Consider the following 22,673-nt stretch of genomic DNA (forward strand, 5'->3'; position numbering starts at 1 on the left):
TGGATTGGCCACTGTCGGTGACAGGATACTGGGCTAGATGGACCTTTGGTCTTTCCCAGTATGGCACTACTTATGTACTTATGTACTTAACTGCACCATGGCCGATACCAATGCCCTCAATGATTCAGCATCACGCTGAGCCAAGATATGCTCCAGTTTCTCTCGTAACATGACCCGGAACTGCTCCTTGGGGACTGACATCAGTAAAGGCTGGGCCAGTGCTGGTACAGAGATCAAGGAGCTGAATTAGAGGTGGCGACCCAGCTTCAGGGAGACTACGCATCAGCACCACTTCCACAGGACAGCCCTCTCTGTGCCAACAATTCTCGGATACAGGCGATGCCGGTGTCCTGGGCTCCTCCACCGTGCTTTGAGGACCAAATGTCAGTGCTTCTACATGGCTGAGGTGAGACACCAAAAACAGCACCTGAAAGACAATGACTGACCTGGTACCAAGCGATGATGGTGGGCAAGAAGACACTTTGTGATGAAGGGCTTCACAACAGAACACTGGGCAGTATCTCCATGCCAGGCTTTGCATGGATGACATCACCTACATATAAGAATATACTACACCGCCAGTCCTCCGAGAACAGTTTTTGTTCTCTTTTCCTCTTTTTCAGCTATTCTAGTCCTTCATTCTCCTGCCTTTCAGGACTTTCCCTCCCTCCTTTCTTTGCTTCTATGAACTCACCTACCAAACCTCAGCTTGCTCCCTTTACTCCAAACACTCACTTTCTCTGCTGCTCAGCAAATGGTTACTGACAACAGCATCTTTCCTACTATTCATTCACCTGGAACCCACAAGCAGAAGCTACCACATCTTCTGTTACAACTCCTGCTCTTTGGTCCAGGCCCAACTAGCATCTATTGCATGGAAGAGCATAATTTTAGGTACTGCAAAAACCTAGATTCAAAATTAGAAGGAAAACAATTTCTCATTTTAAATATATTTAGTTGTGATTTTAGCAAAACAAGACTAACATGGTATTCCATAATCCACGATCTGTGTAAAAAAATAAACCTGTAATTTTCAGAAATGTCTTTGGTTGTTAACTTGTGCTACATACAGTCTAACCATTTAAGTCACCAACTTAAGAAGTTAACAGATATTTACCTGGAGATTTGCAGAATCTCTTTGAAGGTGGAACAGCACTGGTAGGCCGTAGATATTTTGAACGGCTACTCGAGCGTCTAACTCGTCGTGGAGACAGAGACTTATGGGGTGATCTGGATTTACGAGGAGAGCGTGAACGGCGCCTGGGACTTCGGGATTGAACTGGACTGCGACGAGGTATTCTCCTTGGGCTTCGACTTCTTGATCTTGTGCGCCGAAATTTTGGAGGACTCCTAGACCGTGATCGCTGAACTCTGTGTCTTGAGTCTGACCTTCTAGAACGCCTGGGACTAGAACCACTGGAGCCAGAACGTCTCTTTGGAATCTGGTCATCATTTCTCTCTCCCTCATTTCTGTCAAAAAAAAAAAGGAAACCATTAAATATAGGTTGTCTGTCTTCAAAACACACTGTGTTTGGGTTTGTTTGTTTTTTGGATTTAGCATTTCAAAGCCTGCTACTTTTAAAAGTAGCAATAGTTTCCACTTCAACTATCTGCACACTTCTCCAGTAGCAACCTGCATCCTGAAGAGAAGATCTAAATTTTTCAGCAAATCTCAACACCAAAGTATTTAAATATGTCCGTGAACCTCACAACTTGGGAAGCGTAGGACTTGGGCTCACCAATGAAACAGAGTACCTGGTACATAATATGCAAACCACTTTGGTTGTACCACAAAAATATGGTGAATCAAACCAAAAAAACAATATGCAATTATTACAGTGCCTTGTAGAAATCTCTACCATCTTAGCCCACGTTTTATATTCTGCTGTTTAAAAAAAAAGCACAAGAATACATTACAGGAGTTTGTTTCACTGATTACATAGAAATATTCAACAATAAATTAAAAATAAACTAAGGAGAAATTAGATCTTACCTGCTAATTTGCTTTCCTTTAGTCCCTCCGGACCGGACCAGGATTGGACTGATGGGTTGTGCTCGCCTACCAGCAGGTGGAGACTGAGAAAAACTCTGACTCTTGAGAGCCAATAGGAGCCCTGGCCATGTGACCTTAGCCTCAGTATTTGAATAACAAAGCAGGAAAGAAAGACCTTCTGTGCCGTATGGAATCCTAGCAGCCACAAAGCACTCGGCAATGCCAAGTATCAGAGCTCACCAGCAACTCTCACCAGAGAAGTGGTATGGCCCGATATGTATTACAGCTCACCAGCAACTCTCACCAGAGAAGTGGTATGGCTCACTTGTACTATAGCTCACCAGCAACTCTCACCAGAGAAGTGGTATGGCTCACTTGTACTATAGCTCACCAGCAACTCTCACCAGAGAAGTGGTATGGCTCACTTGTCTTATAGCTCACCAGCAACTCTCACCAGAGAAGTGGTATGGCCCACTTACGATCTTATATATATTTAAGGTTTTATAGATATTCCAGCAACTGAGCTCAGCCACAACTCTCACCAGAGAAGTGGTATGGCGAATTTAAGGTTGTATAGATAGATTCCAGCAATTGAGCTCACCAGCAATATAGACCCGGTAAAGTTCTGTATATATATAGTATTGTTCCACGAATCGTAAAGGAATGAATACACTTCCTAATGAATACACTTCCTACTGAATAAAAGAAGCTAAAGTGGTAAATCATATTTAAGGTTTTATAGATATTCCAGCAACTGAGCTCAGCCACAACTCTCACCAGAGAAGTGGTATGGCGTATTTAAGGTTTTAGTGGTATGGCGTATTTAAGGTTTTATAGATAGATTCCAGCAATTGAGCTCACCAGCAATATAGACCAGGTAAAGTTCTGTATATATATAGTATTGTTCCACGAATCGTAAAGGAATGAATACACTTCCTAATGAATACACTTCCTACTTAATAAAAGAAGCTAAAGAGTAGAGAGAACATGGGAGGGGCCTGGTCCGGTCCGGAGGGACTAAAGGAAAGCAAATTAGCAGGTAAGATCTAATTTCTCCTTCCTTAGCGTCCCTCCGGACCGGACCAGGATTGGACTGATGGGAAGTACCAAAGCAGTAATCTGAAGGGAGGGACCCTATGAAAACTGCAGAGAAATGCTCATGCTGCATAGGCCATCTGGCGACAACTAACATGTAGTGTGTCCCAATGAGAAAAATAAACTGAAACTAGGACTAAGTTACCAACTTATCAATGTGCACCGAGAGCACCAAAAATCGCCATAGTAAGAATAGAGCCCGCTTCTGAAGTTGTGGAATATGTTGTAATACGCTGTGGAACTGCCCTCTCAGCGAGAAGAGAAATAGACATTCTCATTTCCTTGATCCTTCGCGATATAGCGGGGTAGAAACAATGAAAATCTTTTACGCCTACTGGCTAGAAGGACAAAACCAATAAGAAAAAACCGATTGGGAAAGGTGAAAACTTTAAACTACAGCAGACCAAAAAGAAGTTACCAACCGTAGAAGTATTCCACACATAGATCTACTTGCTGCAATGGTTACTAGGAAACAGTGCTTGAAGAGGAAAACTTTATAGAAAAAATTATGGCTACTAGAAAAACAGAACTTTAAGAGTCTGTTCACCTAGTTCACCTAGCTGGTGGACGAAGCGGGGGGTACAGGTGCAGGACTCCTTTAAGAAACCGCTTTGACAGTGGATGCTGCATAAGCGTGCGGTTGTCAACAGTATCATGCATCACTGATAGAGCTGCCAAATGAACTCTAATGGATGAGTAAGACAGACAAGATTTCGCAAGATGCAGAAGACATTCCAAAACATGCAAAATAGTACTGTCTGTGGAATGAAGTGGCGAGAGGAGCACCACAGAGTGAACTGTCGCCACTTTGATTCATAGGACTTTAATGTAGATTTCTGTCTGGAAGCAATTAAAACTTGAAGTACTTCCTGCGAAAATATCAAAGATGTTGCGGACCCAGTAACCACGCCATAAGTTTGAGTGACTGCTGAATGGAAGAAGCAAGAAATGTTCGTGAGCCTGAAGGCAAAAAGAGATAGCCCTGAAGTGTCGCAGTGAGGAAGTAAGGCTGAAAAAATGAGAGTCCATTCACCTAAATGCAGGGTGACACAACTAAGAAAAAATAAGTACAAACTCAAGAGTATACTCTTAACTCCTCCTTGGCGGATGACCTAACCCATTGCCATGGCAAGGACCAACATAGCTCTCTCCGCCTTGTTTGTCAGTAGGGAAAACAAAATTCACCCGAAGGTAAAACGAATTGCTGAGGCCAAGCTTCTGCCAAAAAGTGTACTGCACGAAGCATCCCAATGACAGAACTAAGGTTCTTGAGATAACTAGATGACACTTAAATAGCGCAATAGGATGAAGGAAAATTCTGTCTTGTGCATTAGAAAGTAAAATTGCATTCTGCAGAATAGAGCGAGGAAATGGCCGAAGGCCCAAGGTCACCAAGAAAAATATAAACTGGGATGTTTGCAGAGGAGACAAAAGACTGTGCGCCAACCTGACTAAACAAAGAGAAAATCAGAGATATCTGATGAGAGATCAAATGAGAGATCAAATGAGAGGCCTGGCTACAATCACCACACCACCTAGAGACTGTAAGCAATGCAACACCCGGTGCGTGACCTGAGAACTCTGCTGATAAGACTTTCTCCAATTAGGCAGTCGTCTAGGTAAGAATGAAATGACCCTAAGAGCGCAATGAACATCCTCTTAGATCTATAAAAGAACGGAAGAGAGAGTACTGCAAAAAACTAGCCATTCTCTGGATCCTGAGGAGAAGAGGAAGGGTGACCAAGGACACCAGTTAAATAGGGCTACAAACTCCAACCCTATCTCTATGGCGTTCCATAGTTGGGTAAGTTCTGAATATAGAAAGTTCTGAATATAGGAGTCCACCAGCTATGGTAGTACGCTCCGGACAGAAAAAAATTATCCCAGTATGAACGTCTGATTCACCGGCCTGTAATTTCTTGGATCTCCCTAATCCACATACCACTAATCCACGTACCACGGTCATGCGTCCTCCCTCACTGAGATGTAGATTGTAAGCTCCTTTGAGCAGGGAACGTCCCTCTCTGTTAATCTGTACAGCGCTGCGTAACCCTAGTAGCGCTCTAGAAATGTTAAGTAGTAGTAGTAGTACCAGACTCACACCCAATAGATATGAATGTTGAGCTTGTTTCAGGTTAAAACACCGAACCTAGGCCCAGGGTCCCCGGTGTTCCTAGTGGTGAACAGCCATGGCAAATATTGTATGCGTTAGTTTGCAGAATTACTGCCAAGCCTTGCTTTTGGAGCAGAGATTTCTGTTCAATACTCTCATGAGAGGTTTTTTTTTTGTTTTTTGTTTTTTTTAATGCTGTTCTGGCTGTAGAAAGGTGGACACTTGAGCTTCCCCAGAATGGCAAAACTTATGTACCTATGCCCATTAGATATGAATGCTGGACTTTAGGCCTTACCCAGCATAACCATACTTATGTACCTATGGTATAAATACACAGGAAGTGATTGAATCCCCTTCCAATTGCAAGAACACTCTGGAGTGAAGGCGCATAGAAACCTGGAAATTACCTGTAACGAAAAAAGTGAAGTTGTGCCACAGCCACTTGTTGAAGGCAGTGTAGACAAGACTGTATCTGAATTCAAGAAAGCTTGATATAACATCAGGTCTCTAAGGAAGAGGAAGAGATAGCAGATGGTATATATAGGCATACTGGACCAAAACAGGATGTTTATAATCTGCCAATGCTGAACTGATAGAGTAGAGACAAACACGAGTAGATGGTTTGAGGACCGTCCACTATCTTTAAGTGAAAGGATGACTTTATTCTCTAAGTGACCATATGTCCTGCAATAACCAGAAGAAAGCTAAAATGAAATATGAGAGGCTTCAAGGCAGTTGGAAAAGAAGGGAAGACATGAATAAAGCATGCCTGCTAAGGCAGCTGAATGATTGGGAGCTTGGTAGACAGGACTGTAGCAAGTGCAGCTACCTGAATTGCCACAAAAATCAGATACCTGACATGAGAAAAGGCAAAAATACTGTGAAAGAGGTCCTCACTGTACGCTATCTACTCACACACAAATATCAAACAGTCTGACCAAATACAAAAGCAAAAGATATCGACACCAAAACATACAGGTATCTTCTAAAGGGTGACCTGACATTAAGAACATAAGGGACAAGCAAAATATTATTATAAGTATTATTAACATTTGTATAGCGGTACCAGATGCCCGCAGCGCAGAACACCTCACACAGAAAGACAATCCCTGCTCCAAAAAACCCACATAAGTCTTTATGTAACATATAGTATAGAGAAGCAGTCATTGACCCATGGCCAGACCCTGGGCCAAAGAAGAAAAGGCCCGAGGGAAATACCCGTCTGCTGCAAATCCCCAGACTACCCCAGAAACAACCTCTCCGTTTCCTTCTACACTCCCGAGAAAAAACAAAACCGAACCGGAGAAACGCTGCCTCGTAAAGGGAACTGCAGCTGGAGGCAAACATGGCTACCTAGCGCGCCCAAAGTAAAAGAACGAGGATCAAAGAAGAAAAAACACGGAGGACATGAAAGGAGATGCGATCGCAAACGAAGAAGCCGGAAATCGCTGCCGAGAAAAAAGTTACCCTCCAGTGCCGAGCAAAAACATGCTTTAGCTTCTCCTCCGACGCTAATAGACAGCGCAGCACATCCTGAGCTTTTCAGACCGATCGGAGAAGAGCGGGCGCGCGCCGAAGCGGTTCGCGCCATTTTTTTTTTTTTTCAATTTCCATTTACAGCTACTAAAACGCCAGAAAACGGAGGAACATAATTGCGAAAAAAGGTAAAATTATGTATAATCATACCTGATAATTTTCTTTCCATTAATCATAGCTGATCAATCCATAGACTGGTGGGTTGTGTCCATCTACCAGCAGGTGGAGATAGAGAGCAAACTTTTGCCTCCCTATATGTGGTCATGTGCTGCCGGAAACTCCTCAGTATGTCGATATCAAAGCTCCATCCGCAGGACTCAGCACTTAGAGAATTACACCCACGAAGGGACACTCTGCCCAGCTCACCACCGCCGAAACGGGGGAGGGGAATTAACCCAGCTCATCCCCACACAAGTGGGGGAGGGGAATCCGTCCAGCTCATCCCCGCGGAGCGGGGGAGGGACACCACCCCGCCGATGCGGGGGGATCTGGCTTATCCTGCAACCGCAACCGCGGGAGGAGCTGACTGCCCCGAACACCGCCGAAGCGGGAGGGGTACAAAACTGCCCTACAGCCGCACGAAGCGGGAGGGAGTGCCGGCAGAATTATAAGTCTCAATCCAGCCCCGTAAAACGGAGGGGAGAGGAATGCAGCAGCTCACTGTAACACAAACTCGTCTTAACTCTTGAAGAATCCAAGTGAAAAAACTTGAACACGAAGTCTTTCTGAAGTAACTGAAGACTAAACTTGAACCTGAAATGCAACCAGAATAAAACAATACAGATATCTGGGAGGGACTATGGATTGATCAGCTATGATTAATGGAAAGAAAATTATCAGGTATGATTATACATAATTTTACCTTCCATATCATCAAGCTGATCAATCCATAGACTGGTGGGATGTACCGAAGCAGTACTCACCCAGGGCGGGACATAGAAATCCCTGACCGCAACACTGAAGCTCCAAACCGGGCCTCCGCCCGAGCAGCCACAGTCAAGCGGTAATGCTTGGAGAATGTATGGGCCGAAGCCCAAGTTGCCGCCTTGCATATCTCTTCCAAGGAGACGGAACCGGCCTCTGCCATCGAGGCCGCCTGAGCTCTTGTGGAGTGAGCCTTCAGCTGGATAGGCGGCACCTTCCCTGCGGCCACATAAGCCGCTGCAATGGCTTCCTTGACCCATCTTGCCACTGTAGGCTTAGCAGCCTGCAGACCCCTACGAGGACCTGCAAACAGGACAAACAGATGATCCGATTTCCGGAAATCATTGGTCACTTCCAAGTATCTGATGATGACTCGTCTCACATCCAGATATTTAAGAGCAGAGTACTCCTCTGGGTAGTCCTCCCTACGAAAGGAAGGGAGACAGAGCTGCTGATTCACATGGAAGCGAGAAACAATCTTGGGCAGAAAGGAAGGCACTGTGCGAATAGTCACTCCTGCCTCAGTGAACTGCAGAAAAGGCTCTCGACATGAGAGCGCCTGGAGCTCGGAAACTCTTCTGGCTGAAGTGATAGCCACCAAAAAGACTGCTTTCAACGTCAGGTCTTTCAGAGATGCCCTCGACAAGGGTTCAAACGGCGGCTTCTGCAATGCTCTTAGCACCAGGTTGAGATTCCACGCAGGCACCACTGAGTGCAGAGGAGGGCGCAGGTGATTAACTCCCTTGAGAAAGCGCACCACATCTGGCTGGGAAGCCAGGGAAGCACCCTTCAGGCGGCCCCTGAAGCAAGCCAGAGCCGCTACCTGGACCTTAAGGGAACTGAGCGACAGGCCTTTGTCCAGACCTTCTTGCAGGAACGCCAACACTGAAGAAATTGGAGCAGTGAAGGGAGAAAGTGAGCCTGCTTCACACCACGCTGCAAAGATACGCCAAACCCTGGCGTAAGCAGTAGAAGTAGAGCGTTTCCTCGCTCTCAGCATAGTGGCGATGACCTTGTCTGAGAAGCCCTTCTTCCTCAGACGCTGCCGCTCAATAGCCAGGCCGTAAGACCAAAGGGGGAGGGATCCTCCATCACCACGGGACCCTGATGTAACAGGCCCTGCTCCACTGGCAGCCGCAGAGGATCGTCGATTGAGAGCCTGATCAAGTCCGCATACCAGGGACGTCTGGGCCAATCCGGACCCACCAGGATTATCCTGCCGGGATGTCTTGCCACCCGGTCTAGGACCCTGCCCAACATGGGCCAGGGTGGGAACACATAGAGAAGCTCTTGTGTCGGCCATTGTTGGAGAAGAGCATCTACTCCCAGGGATCGAGGGTCCCGTCCTCTGCTGAAGAAGCGCGGCACTTGGCAATTGGCCGATGACGCCATCAGATCTAGGCTCGGCTGGCCCCAGCGCTTCGTGATGTCCAAGAACGCCTGAGCAGATAGCTGCCACTCTCCGGGCTCCAAGGTATGGCGACTGAGAAAGTCCGCCTTGACATTCATGACTCCGGCAATGTGGGCCGCTGACAGCTGTTCCAGGTTCGCTTCCGCCCACTGGCATAGACTCATAGCCTCCTTGGCTAGAGGGGCGCTCTTGGTACCTCCCTGGCGGTTGACATAGGCCACAGCCGTGGCATTGTCCGACAGTACCCGTACAGGCTTCAGCACCAGTACCGGGATGAACTCCAAAAGCGCCAACCGAATGGCTCTGAGTTCCAGGAGGTTGATAGACCACTTCGCCTCTGCAGGAGACCAGAGCCCCTGCGCTGTCCTTCCCAAGCAGTGGGCTCCCCAGCCCGACAATGAGGCGTCCGTCGTGACGACAATCCACTCTGGGGTCACCAGAGGCATTCCTGCAGACAACTTGTCTGCCTGCATCCACCAGCTCAGCGCCCTGCGCACTGCTGGATCCAAGGGAAGACGCACCGCATAATCCTCCGACATCGGAGTCCAGCGCTGCAGCAGAGAGTGTTGTAGTGGTCTCATATGAGCCCTGGCCCAGGGCACTACTTCCATCGTGGCCGTCATAGAGCCCAACAGCTGCACATAGTCCCAAGCCCGAAGAGGAGAGGCTACCAGGAACTGGTCCACCTGAACCTGAAGTTTGACAATCCGATTGTCTGGCAGGAACACTCTGCCCACTTGGGTGTCGAATCGAACTCCCAGATACTCCAGGGACTGAGTCGGGCGCAGCTGGCTCTTCTCCCAGTTGATGATCCATCCCAGGGAGCTCAAAAGAGCAACTACCCGGTCCACAGCTTTGCCGTACTCTGCATAAGAGGGGGCTCGGATCAACCAGTCGTCCAGATAAGGATGGACTTGTACTCCTTCCTTTCGCAGGAAGGCCGCTATGACCACCATTACTTTGGAAAAGGTCCGCGGAGCAGTAGCCAACCCGAACGGGAGGGCTCTGAACTGGAAGTGTCGGCCCAGGACTGCAAAACGCAGAAAGCGTTGATGAGGAGGCCAGATGGGAATATGCAGGTACGCTTCCTTGATGTCCAAGGAAGCCAGGTACTCCCCTGCCTTCACTGCCGCTATAACAGAGCGGAGAGTCTCCATGCGAAAGTGCCGCACTTTCAAGGCCCGATTGACCCCTTTGAGGTCGAGGATAGGCCGGACAGAACCTCCTTTCTTTGGTACCACAAAGTAAATGGAGTAACGCCCCTTGCCAAGCTGACTTTCTGGCACCGGAACGACCGCCCCCAGGCGGATCAGATTGTCCAAAGTCTGCTGCACTGCCACAGCTTTGACCGGAGACTTGCAGGGAGAGAGTACAAACCCGTCTCTTAAGGGTCGGCAGAACTCTAGCTTGTAGCCGTCTCTGATGACTTCCAGCACCCAAGCGTCTGAAGTTATTGTGGTCCACTCGCCCAGAAACGAGGACAGCCGTCCTCCAATCTGCACTGGGGCGTGGACCAAGACCCCGTCATTGGGTACGAGACCCTGGGGGAGGACCGGAGGGAGCACCTCCGGGACGGCGGTCTCTGCGAAAGGAACGCTGCTTGGGGGAGAAATGCCTCTTAAAGGAAGAGGGGGCAGAAGAACCCGACCTGCCCGGGCGGTACCGACGGGCTTCCTGAAACCGTCCTCTGGAGGTACCGGGACGAGCACTAGCCCGAGCCCTGACCTCTGGTAACTTCTTGCCCTTAGATGTGCCGAGATCGGTCACGATTTTGTCCAGCTCGACCCCAAAGAGCAGCTTGCCTTTAAAAGGCAACCTAGCCAGGCGGGATTTAGAGGCGTGGTCAGCAGACCAATGTTTCAGCCAAAGCCACCGCCGCGCAGAGACTGTCTGAGCCATGCCTTTAGCTGAGGCTCTCAAGACATCATACAGCAAGTCTGCCACATAGGCTAAGCCCGATTCCAGGGCTGGCCAATCATCCCTCAAGGAATGATCCGAGGGGGAAGCCCGCTGCACCATAGTCAGGCACGCCCTGGCCACATAGGAGCCGCAAACTGAGGCCTGCAAACTTAAAGCAGCCGCCTCAAAGGACGACCTTAAGGCCGCCTCCAATCTCCTGTCTTGGGCGTCCTTTAGGGCCGTGCCACCTTCCACCGGCAATGCCGTTTTCTTAGTCACCGCAGTGATTAAAGAATCCACGGTAGGCCACAGATAGGCCTCACGTTCACTCACAGCCAAAGGATAGAGGCGGGACATAGCCCTAGCCACTTTAAGGCTCGCTTCTGGGACATCCCATTGAGCCGAAATTAAGGTGTGCATGGCATCATGCACGTGGAAGGTTCTCGGCGGGCGCTTCGTCCCCAGCATAATGGCGGAGCCAACAGGGGCTGAGGGAGAGACGTCCTCCGGAGAGGAAATCTTCAAAGTGTCCATGGCCTGTAACAACAGGTTGGGCAAATCCTCTGGGCGAAAAAGCCGCGCTGCAGAGGGGTCATCCGCTCCAACCGAGCGGGGATCCGTCTCCTCCAAGGAATCCGCAAAGGACCGTTGGGAGACCTCAGACACGCTGCCCTCATCTACATCGGAGGAGACAAATTCCTCCAAGGCCTGGGAATCAACCCGAGGGCGTTTACCTCTGGGAACCTCAACCTCTTTACCAGACGAGGGAGCGGGGGCAGCGTTGTGCATGAGGAAGGCCTGATGCAACAGCAAAACAAACTCGGGGGAGAAACCCCCCAGACTGTGCACTTCCGCAGCCTGGGCAACAGCCCTAGGCGCACTCTCAACCGGCGCTCGCAACAGCGGGGGAGAGGCCTGCTGCGCATCCAAAATGGCGTCCGGCGCGAAACTCCGCGAAGGAGCCGCGCGGGAAGAACGGCTCTTAACTTTAGCCGCTTCTGTGCCGTCGCCCAAATTAAGGGCGTTCATGGCATTAATGTCTCCAACCTCAAGGGCGGCCCAAGAAGAAGCCGTCCGAGCCGCGTGGCCGGCCAAAATGGCGGAGGCGAGGAGCGGGGGATGGGCGTTTATGGCGGGAAAAACCGCCACGCCGGAGGAAGGACCGGTACATTCATCGGTCACAAAACTGCCACCCAACAAGGGCGAATCAGGCTTTAAGACCCCCGCATCCCCTCTAGAAGCGCTCAAGCGACCCGGGGAGCGACCCTTTGCGCCCTCGCCCTCCGACGCCATGTGCCACGAGGAGAAGAATCGGGGAACCCCCGCCCGCTATAAAAAGGTAAAATTACCTGCTGTCCGCTCCGAGTTGTAACGACCTGGTGTCCCAGTGAGTAGCTGCAATAGACGCTTAAATAAACGTCGAAATAAACGCCTTTAAAGACGTTTAAAATTTTTTTTTTTTTTTTTTTTTTTTTTTTTAACGGAGCCAGCGGGAGGGGGGAGAAAAGGAGGGACCTGGCACCACCAGGTTTGCACTTGCTCAAAAGAGCCCTCAACCCCAGGCACTCAACAAAACCTAAAAATTAGGCTTGGAGGCCTAGCCAGAGCTGCTGCTGCTGTGTGTGACCACCACCTGCTGAGATAGAGAACATACTGAGGAGTTTCCGGCAGCACATGACCACATATAGGGAGGCAAAAGTTTGCTCTCTATCTCCACCTGCTGGTAGATGGACACAACCCACCAGTCTATGGATTGATCAGCTTGATGATATGGAATCGCCCTTTAAAGTCTAAAACACTGAATTGTTCCAATCTTTTATTTATTTATTTATTTTGCACAGCTGAACTAGAAAAGAAAAAGCTCCGCAAGCATAATAAATCACAACCGAGCTGACTGCCAGGAAAAATCTGGGGAAAGAAAAAAGGGCTTCTTCTCGAAATTTCCTTCTATTTGTTTTAACTCTTTTAAAGTACAATCCCCAAAGAGAAATCTTCTCTTAAGTTTCTTTTTTTTTTTTTTTTTTTTTTTCCGAGTTAGAAAAGACAGTGCTGAAGAGAAGTAGACTAGCACAGAGCTGCCTGCTCGTTAACAGCCTGGGTATATACATTTTTTTTTTTTTTTTTTTTAAACAGTTGAGCTTGCTCATTAAAATTGTGACTTTCTAGAGTGGCTGCCTCTCCCAAAGACATACACCTTTCTAAACAAAGGGTAGCCCTTCCCAGCTACATGTGGGAGATGGGGAGGAAGGGGGGAGGGACCCGGGGACACCCGAGTTTATCACCCCCAGAGGCTGTAAAAGAAAGGAAAAAGAAATTCCTACCTGCCCAGCGTCTAATAGAGAATTCCTAGGCACAGAAGAAGAGGTAGTATTATTGTTGTTGTAATTATGAACCTCTAAAAGAGAAAGAGATAGAGAGAGACTAAAGGGCTCACTTCCTACCTGCTGGGAGACTGAGAAAATACTGGGGCTAAGGTCACATGGCCAGGGCTCCTATTGGCTCTCAAGAGTCAGAGTTTTTCTCAGTCTCCACCTGCTGGTAGGCGAGCACAACCCATCAGTCCAATCCTGGTCCGGTCCGGAGGGACGCTAAGGAAAAAGGTCTTAACTGCTTAAGTCTTCACCCCCTTATAGCATACCCAGAATATGTTAACGTTTTGGAAATGGAGCTAGAGCCTGTGTCTACAGTAGCTACGATAAACTGAACGATGAATTTTTTTTTTTTTGGGGGGGGGGGGGGAGGGGGGAGCTTTTTTCCCCTTCTTATAAAGTGAAGAAGCAAAAGGGCAGAGAAAGATAGTTATTCATAGGTACAGACTGGGAGAAGGCTATAGAAAGGCCTCATCGGGTTTAAATAGTCCCTGGGGTGCTTTCTTGTCCATTATTGTAAAATGGACACATTTTGGCACCATCAAGACACTGCCTCAATCATGCCACCCTTAATGTCTGCAGCCATGGTTTAAGAACACTGCACACATGAGGGAAGGTAATGTGGTCTGATGAAATCAACTCTATTACTACTATCCCTAAAGTAACACAAAGAAGCTTGTGAAACTCAAGGGAAAGATTGTGCACCATCAATGTAGGCAGGTCCTGGAGGAAAGTTGTGTGCACTTGTGTGCAAAAGCAGGCACTCTTATGAAGGTCTGGATTCAAGGCTGTGGTTCTCTTCCAGTCCTAATCTAGTAACATGTAGCCAAGCATTTTTCATAAATGGTTATGCCAGAGGCCCTCAATGCAGTCTGAAAAGCAGAAAGCCTTATCATAGTCTCTCCATTTGTCCAAAGAGGTATGAAATTTATCTTGTTTCTCTGGCTTATTCTGTTGGCCTGATGCATGCCTGATGGGAGTTATGAAATGCTGTAGATCAAAAAAACAGAAGAAACCAGTCTTCGCAAGGAAATCAACAAGAAACAAAACAGCGAAGATGACTAACAAAAACAAAAAACAAAAAATAAAAAATATATATTAAAAACGTCAAAATTAATCAAAATATGTATTTAAAAAATAAATCCATCAAGATCAAAAGTTACATTAAAAAGATGACACTTTGGATGTAAAAATGATGAATCAACTTTATTAGCCAAATGGTAGCAGGGAGAAAGGGACTCGACACAACTGTGTTTCGGCCGTACTGGCCTGCGTCAGGAGTCTTCTCTGCCGTATGTTGATTATTAATTCTATTCAAATGTAAAAACAATATGTGTGTCAATAAATTGAAGCTATAGCGCTCAATTATACTCGAAACGGAGTCGAGCAGAGAAAATCGGAGCAGTGTCTCTGATCTATGCAATCAAACCGAACTAGCTGCCAGAGAGGAGAGAAACACGGCAATAGCAAAGGCTGCCTGCTTGTACTCCCTACATTACTCCATCTTCCTCATACAAAATCCTTGGTGGTCCATTGGACCCCCTCCCGACACACCGGAACAAAAATCCATGGTGGTCACAACCCCCCCCCCCCCCCCAAACACCATCACTCAAACAACTAAACCATCTGGTGGTCTAGTGACCCCCCCCCCCCCCCCACACACACACACACACACACAAACACGCTAGAAGCAGGAGGACAGGAGCAACGCCTTCTACCTCTAGGCCTGGCCCTCTCAAAATGGGGCACCCAGCCTCTGCCCAGTGCATCCTGGAAAGCACTAGGAGTTAAACATATAAGGTGAAAATTCCTTATATGGTGATTAGTCCCTCCTAGTTCATCCCAGGATGCACCAGGCAAGAACTAGTGTTGCCAATTTGAAGAGGGCCAGGCCCAGAGGCAGGAGGGAGGCGGCATTGCTCCTACCCTTCTGCCTGCAGTGCATTTAAGGTATGTGGGGGGAACTTGGGAGTGGAGGGGGGTCACTAGATCACCATGGAGTTAGGTGTTTGGAGTGGAGTGGTCAGGAGGCGGACCACCATGGAGTTTTTCAAGTTATGTGGGAGGGTGGGGGCTTGAGAGGGGGTCCAGAGGACCACCTATTGAGCCCTTCACCCTCCAGATCAACTCTAAAAATTCCCTGGTCTACACAGCTTCCAGTCACAAACAGCGAGTGATGCATAAAAGGGGATCCCCTTTGTGCGTTGGTCGCCGTTTTTGACTTTTTAAGTTTTACCGCAGCAGCTGTATTTAACAGCTGCATTTGTGCATCAGCTCCCTAGTCATCATTTCATAGCGTCCCACAGATCAATCCAGAGACTTGTGTGTTATGTCCCCATAACTGCAGGTGGAGATATTTGGATATTTTTCTGTTTCGAAAATGAGCCCTTAAGTACCAATTAGCTAGCAAAAATCTTTTTTCACATTTCAACTTTGATATACCATTTATATTAAAGTGATTCTCAGAAAAATGTTTTGTTTTTGTGCTTTTTTATGTTTTTTTCTTTAACGTACCTTAATGTAGCAAGGACCTGCGGGTTCCAGTCAGGATATCTAATTTAAAAGAAAGACTAAATTAGCAATGCAAGGTATGAGCTCTCAAATAGCTAACCTCAAATTATGTGGGAAGCAACCATTTTAAAATATGCATGGTAAATGTATTTACTGTAATTCCAAACTCAGAATAGAAACTAAACCCATTTACTCCCATAGACGCCTACTTTTCAAACTTATATGAATTGTGACAAAGTTTAGAACACTGCTCAAAATGATCATGACTTAGGGTACTGCTAAAATAAAAACGTGAAATCTACTCTTACTTGATAATTTCCTTTCCTTGAATCCTGCAAGACAGTCAAGACTAGTGGGTTATGTTCCCTTACCAGTAGATGGAGGAGTGGAGGACTAGCCTAGTGGTTAGGGTGGTGGACTTTGGTCCTGGGGAACTGAGGAACTGAGTTCGATTCCCACTTCAGGCACAGGCAGCTCCTTGTGACTGGGCAAGTCACTTAACCCTCCATTGCCCCATGTAAGCCGCATTGAGCCTTCCATGAGTGGGAAAGCGCAGGGTCCATCCAGTCTGCCCAACAAGATAAACTCATATGTGCTACTTTTTGTGTATACCCTACTACATCCAGACAGAGGGAAAAATCAGAGATACGGATAGTGAATTCTGGGGAATAGTCTCTATATACAATGTCAAGGACCCATTGGTCTCACTGTTATGGTTCCATTCTTGGAACTGTTATAGACCTTCCACCGGAATGATCACACAGAGAACATGCTGTACTTCACCGGACAGACTAAGGACCTCAAATTTGTAGCCCTATGATGTCTGTTCGCCGCACCGGAGGAAAAACCGTGGAACTCTCCCGACTCCGAAAAGGGGCCCAAAAAAGGCGCCTCTGCCATCGAACCCCCACTTCCCCGCTAGACGTGCGCACGCGGTCCGGGGAGCATCTTTTCGCGCCCTTGCCCTCCGACGCCATAAGCCACGAGGAGACCGTTCGGGGAACCCCCTGCTCGCTATAAAAGGTAAAATTACCTGCTTCTCGCTCCGAGCTGCAACGAATTGGTGTCCCAGTGAGCAGCTGCAATAGATGCCCTTTTTGGACGTTTTAAAAAGGCGTTTTTTTTTGTTCAACGGAGCCAGCGGGAGGGGGGAGAAAAGGAGGGACCTGAAACCACCAGGTTTGCACTTGCTCAGGAAGAGCCCTCAACCCCAGGTACTCAACAAAACCTAAATAAATAGGCTTGGAGACCTAGCCAGAGCTGCTGCTGTGTGTAACCACCACCTGCTAAGATAGAGAACATACTGAGGAGTTTCTGGCAGCACATGACCACATATAGGGAGGCAAAAGATTGCTCTCTATCTCCACCTGCTGGTAGATGGACACAACCCACCAGTCTATGGATTGATCTGCTTGATGAAATGGAAACTGAAGCTGGTTGCGATTCTTGGTGAACAGACATGTTCTACCAAAAAAGACTGCTGGTCATCCCATGGAAAAATTTTACTTTGCGGTGACTATCCACTGGATTGATAGTCTTTAGAGGGGAAGTCTCCTTGTTGGGCCTGAAGAGATTAAAGACTTCCCACACATTTGACATTATTGCATCAGTTCTCAAAGATATTCAAACAGAGTTTGCTATCAGTTGAAAAGTTTTTAGAACTTTGAGAAAGCTTTCTCTGTAAATTGGAAAGCATGATGATAATGAAGAAGAAGATGCAAGTAATGAACTGGACAGAACTACTAATGCAGATAATGACAATGAAAATATTCTTTGCTATATGGAAGTGTTTCAGACAGATTCCTGTGGATCCAGTCAAAAGACATCAGTAATATTGTAGCCTGCCCTGATTTGAAGGAACTTCTCAGACTGAACAATCCATTTTGTGGTACTGCAGTGGTTCATCACCTTTTTAGTTGCACTGGATTAATGATTCACATGAGTGACAGTCATTTTCAACAATTTTGTTTTACTAAAAGCCAAGTGTATTACTTGTAGCGCAATAAAGTTGTTAGGATAAAAACATTAATAGCTGCAGTTACTGTAGATGCAGTACTTTTACTTTTTACTTAACATTATATTGGGCAGGAGCTTTTACTTTAGTATTTGTGTTCTTCGCTGTTCTTTTACTTTAGTATTAACATATACACTTATTTCTACTTGTACTTAAGTACTTTGACCTCATTGATGAAAGGAATCTGATCACCGACGTTCGACTTCCTGAAACCTTGGATAGGCTTACTAGTTAAAAACCTAGTGGTCCGGCAAACTGTAAACCTCTACCACCAAAATAGCCAAGAACCAGCTTAAATCAGTGTAAAATGCCCAAAATAAGATGGAAACAATCTATTCCTTCTGCAGAACAAACCCACCATTGTTTTTTTTAAACACACAAAATGATCTGGTTTTTTTTTTCCTTAAACAGCCAATTTAACTCATATAGCACACATGCACATAGGTCACATCAATTTCAAAGGGAAGTTATGTATATACTTTCACTTTGGAAAATACTCAAACTGTATGCACATACTAATACCTACTACTATTTATCACAAAGTTTTCAAAAACTTAAATGAATGCTTTTGAAAATACGAAGTAGTGCATCTGAATCCAAATTCTAATTTACTCAACGAGCAGAGGCTCTCCTGGGAGCAAATATGCACAAAATGATATGCATGTATTTCCACCTATGCAAACTGCAGAAATGGCTTGTTAGAAACTTGCCTGTGCATAAACCTTTTATGTATGTACTAGTAAATAAGGCCCGTTTCAGAGCGAAATGAAACGGGCGGCTAGCAAGGTTTTCCTGGGAGTGCGTTTGGTTGAGAGAGTGAGTGTGTGTGTGAGAGAGAGAGAGAGAGAGACAGACAGAGTGAATGTGCAAGTGTAACATAGTAATATAGTAGATGACGTCAGAAAAAGACCTGCACGTGTGTGTATGTGTGTGACAAAGAGTGTGTGTGTGAGAAAGAATGATATTGTGTGGCAGGGCCTCCCCCTCCGTCTCCCAGCCTCCTTCCCCCTCCCCAGTCTTCCCTCCCCCTTTCTGTTGCCCTTTTTCCTCCCCTCCGCCCTCGCAGCTTCAGGGTCGTGGTGCCCCCCCCCCCCACCCCACCCCACCACCACCACCGCCTGTCCCACTCCCACATTCAGGCTGGCTCCCTCCCACTGAGACGTTGAGGCTAAGGAAGGGAGGATTAAGGGATAGAAAAGAAAAGCTTGAAGTGTGGGCTCTGTAGCAACATGTTACATCTGTAAGGTTAAAGAAAAAAAGAAGAACAAACCTTTTCATTTCCCTGGGAAAAAACATGTCCTTCAAAAGTGTAGCAAAGTGTACCTGTTTCCCCAGAGAGCACAGCATTGTTGTAGTAGAAGAGTTTGTTTTTGTATTGTGCAATACGCAGGACAGGGCACGCCTCGAGGGCATTGATTTCCAACAGTGGCCAATCCAGGTCACAAATACCGGACAAGATCTCAAAAAAGTTCAATACATTTTATGCTGCTTATCACAGAAATAAGCAGTGGATTTTCCCTAAGTCAATTTAATAATGGTCTATGGACTTTTCCTTTAGGAAGCCGTCCAGACCTTTAAACCCCACTAAGCTAACCACCTTTACCACATTCTCTGGCAACGAATTCCAGAGTTTCATTACAAGTTGAATAAAGAAACATTTTCTCCGATTCATATTAAATATACTATTTTGTAGCTTCATCGCATGCCCCCTAGTCCTGGTATTTTTTGAAAGAGTAAACAATTCACGTCTACCCGTTCCACTCCTCTCAATATTTTACAGACCTCTGTCATATCTCCCCCTCAGCTGTCTTTTCTCCAAGGTGAAGAGCTCTAGACGCTTCAGCCTTTCCTCATAGGGAAGTCATCCCAGCCCCTTTATCATTTTCGTCGCCATTCTCTGTACCTTTTCTAATTCCGCTATATCTTTTTTGAGATGCGGCGACCAGAATTGAACATGATATTCAAGGTGCGGTTGCACCATGGACCGATACAAGGGCATTATAATGTCCTCATTTTGGTTTCAATTCCTAATACCTAACATTCTATTTGCTTTCTTAGCCGCCGCAACACACTGTGTAGAGGGTTTCAACATAACGACGCCAAGATCCCTTTCTTGGTCGGTGACCCCTAACGTGGAACCTTGCATTATGCAGCTATAATCCTCACACCATTTTCAACAGGTATGCCAGCCAAGAAGCGGACAGATGACCCCATCCAGCAACCTAGCAGGTAGAAGGGGGAGGAAGAGCACATATGGCTACACCTGAGAACACCCCCCACAGATGCCCAACGCTGTTTCCCAGCCCCTGCACCGGGGAGCAGCGCTTTACAATCTCAGCAGCAGCAGGCGAAGACATCAGGAACTGCAAATAGTACTCTCCATGCTCCCAGAACATCGAGGCACAGCAGAAAGAAGATGGTGCTAAAACTAGTGACCAACCTGCAACTAAAGTTGTTGACATCCCAAAATGGCTAAAAAAGCTTCAGCCTCCACCAGGGTCCTAGCTAGCACTGCATCCACCTAGAATGAGTCTATTTCTCCTCTGATCCACTTTTTTTGTTTGTTTTTTTAAACACAAAGGAGGCAGGAGATTTCTATGGCCCTCCAGGCTAGGGACCTCAGCACACAAGAGTAGCAGGGGAAGAAAGAGAGGGACCTAGTCCCACCAGGAAAACCCTGAAGGCCACTGTGGCCCTCTCAAACCTGATGCTCAACTGGCCCGTCAGGAGTCGGCACCCACAGAGAGCTGCACAGGATACGTCCGTCCACCTGTTAGACAGAAAGAATACTAGAAAGGAGGCTGCTGCACAGTGTCCTATATGGCAGACCTATAGTGTTATCTCCATCTCCACCTGCTGGTAGGCAGACATAACCCACAAGTCTCTGGACTGATCTATGGCACACTATGAAATTGTGTCTTACATAATAATTTTCTCTTCTTTAATCTCAGATCAATCCAGACTCATGGGTATTGTGTTCATTGACCAGCAGATGGAAACAAACAAAATAGTTCCTGTGATTCACCCCTTTAAGGGCTCCATGCAGGAAGTGTTCTTTAGTATTTAACCAACAAACTGTCAGAGGAGTGGAGGAGTGGCCTAGTGGTTAGGGTGGTGGACTTTGGTCCTGGGGAACTGAGGAACTGAGTTTGATTCCCGGCACAGGCAGCTCCTTGTGACTCTGGGCAAGTCACCTAACCCTCCATTGCCCCATGTAAGCCGCATTGAGCCTGCCATGAGTGGGAAAGCGCGGGGTACAAATGTAACAAAAAAAAAAAAATTTACTACCAAGCCTTTAGCAAGAAGTCATTGCAGGTCAATTTCTGTAGCAGGACAGATTAGAAGGAAAGGCTGACCAATAAAACAGGGTATTTCAGCCAAAGCCTTGTTGCAGGTTCAACAAATTGTTGGAATCAAGCCAGAAAAAGCAGCATAATCCAGGGAAGCAATGACGACAATGATCTTGTTGGATGAAAAACCTCTAGTAAATGGCAAAGAAATCCTTGTAAAAGGACAAAGGGGTAGTAGATGAAGGTAGGATTACAAGTGATGCTCAACATTCCTAAGAAGCTAAAACAAATGAGTAATGGAACATGTGAAAGGGTGGGCTATTGGGATTAAAATGGAAGAATATTTATCAGGTAAGAATGTCTCATTCCTTATACACAGACCAGTCCAAATTCGTGGATATAGCAAAGCAGTTCAAAGTTAGGTTGGGATTTAATAACTAACCACAGAAACTGAACCCCAAGAGGGATGCCATAGGCATTACAGAAGCAAAAATCAAAGTTAAAGAGAAATAGAATCTGCACAGCAAGATGAAAAGCAATGAAACTAGTACCCCAAGAAAAACATTTGAAGTACATGGAGAACAATGGTTGTTCTCTTAGTGATAACCAATCACAGCGTCCCTGTGAGATGGGAAAGACCAATGACTGCTCAGAAATAAAATTTGAAAGCGAGAGTTGTAGCACCTGTAAAAGCAGCAGATAGAATTAAGGTTCTCCAAATTGATGAGCAAACAGCAGAAATATATTGTGCAGATGTTCACTGAACCAACGCTTAATCTTAAAATTAAGTAAAACGAGGTGAGAATGAGTGCTACATCCACTACCATACTTCCCAGCTATAAAAAGAGATGTGTAGTAATGAAAGACATTATGAAGAAATAAGCAACTGGCTAAAGAAAAGAAAGGGAAGACAAGGTATCTTCAGGGGATAACTGTCCAGAGTGGGGGGGGGGGGGGGGGGGGGGGAGAGAGAGAGAGAGAGACAAGTCGAGTTCTGCAATTTTGAAGCCCTTCTAGCAGAGGTGAAAGCCACCAAAACTACCATCATGAGGGTAAGATTCTTGATGGAAGCCAGGCACATTGGATGAAATGGAGATCGGAAAACACCTGGAGAACCAGACTGAATTCCCAAGGAAAGGAAGAACAAGAGAAGAGGGTGCAGACGCACCACCCCCTTCAGAAACCGAGCTACCTCTCTATGCAAACCCAGAGATGCTCTTTACCTTCCCCTGAAAGCTGGGCAACACAGCCACCTGAGCCATCATGGAGCTCAAGGCCAGTCCCTGGTTCCAGGCCCTGCTGCAGAAAACCCAGGGCATCGGGAACTTGAGCCCTCTATGCACCAGGATACAAGCACACGCCAGATTTCGACATAAGCCAGGGACAGAGGACATCCTGGATTAAAGCAGGATACAAGTTAATGAAAGGGAAAACCCACGCTGTTCTAATTGTCACCTCTCAATGGTCATACACTAAGCCCTTGCCGGAGCAGAACCCGACCCTTGGCCAATGGAAGCA

At 46.7% G+C, this 22,673-nt stretch overlaps 1 protein-coding gene across 1 annotated transcript in view; it reads right to left on the bottom strand.

Moving 5' to 3' along the window:
• Positions 1-22,673, bottom strand: part of ZNF638 (zinc finger protein 638) — a 426,212-nt gene that overhangs the window by 292,062 nt on the left and 111,477 nt on the right. The window contains exons 4-5 of the mRNA XM_030192174.1: positions 15,855-15,893; positions 1,118-1,470 (exon numbers count right to left, since the gene is read on the bottom strand). Coding sequence (XP_030048034.1) covers positions 1,118-1,470; positions 15,855-15,893 — 392 coding nt within the window. The remainder of the gene's footprint in view (positions 1-1,117; positions 1,471-15,854; positions 15,894-22,673) is intronic.

This window comes from Microcaecilia unicolor, chromosome 2 (genome assembly GCF_901765095.1).
Source record: "Microcaecilia unicolor chromosome 2, aMicUni1.1, whole genome shotgun sequence".
NCBI lineage: Eukaryota > Metazoa > Chordata > Amphibia > Gymnophiona > Siphonopidae > Microcaecilia > Microcaecilia unicolor.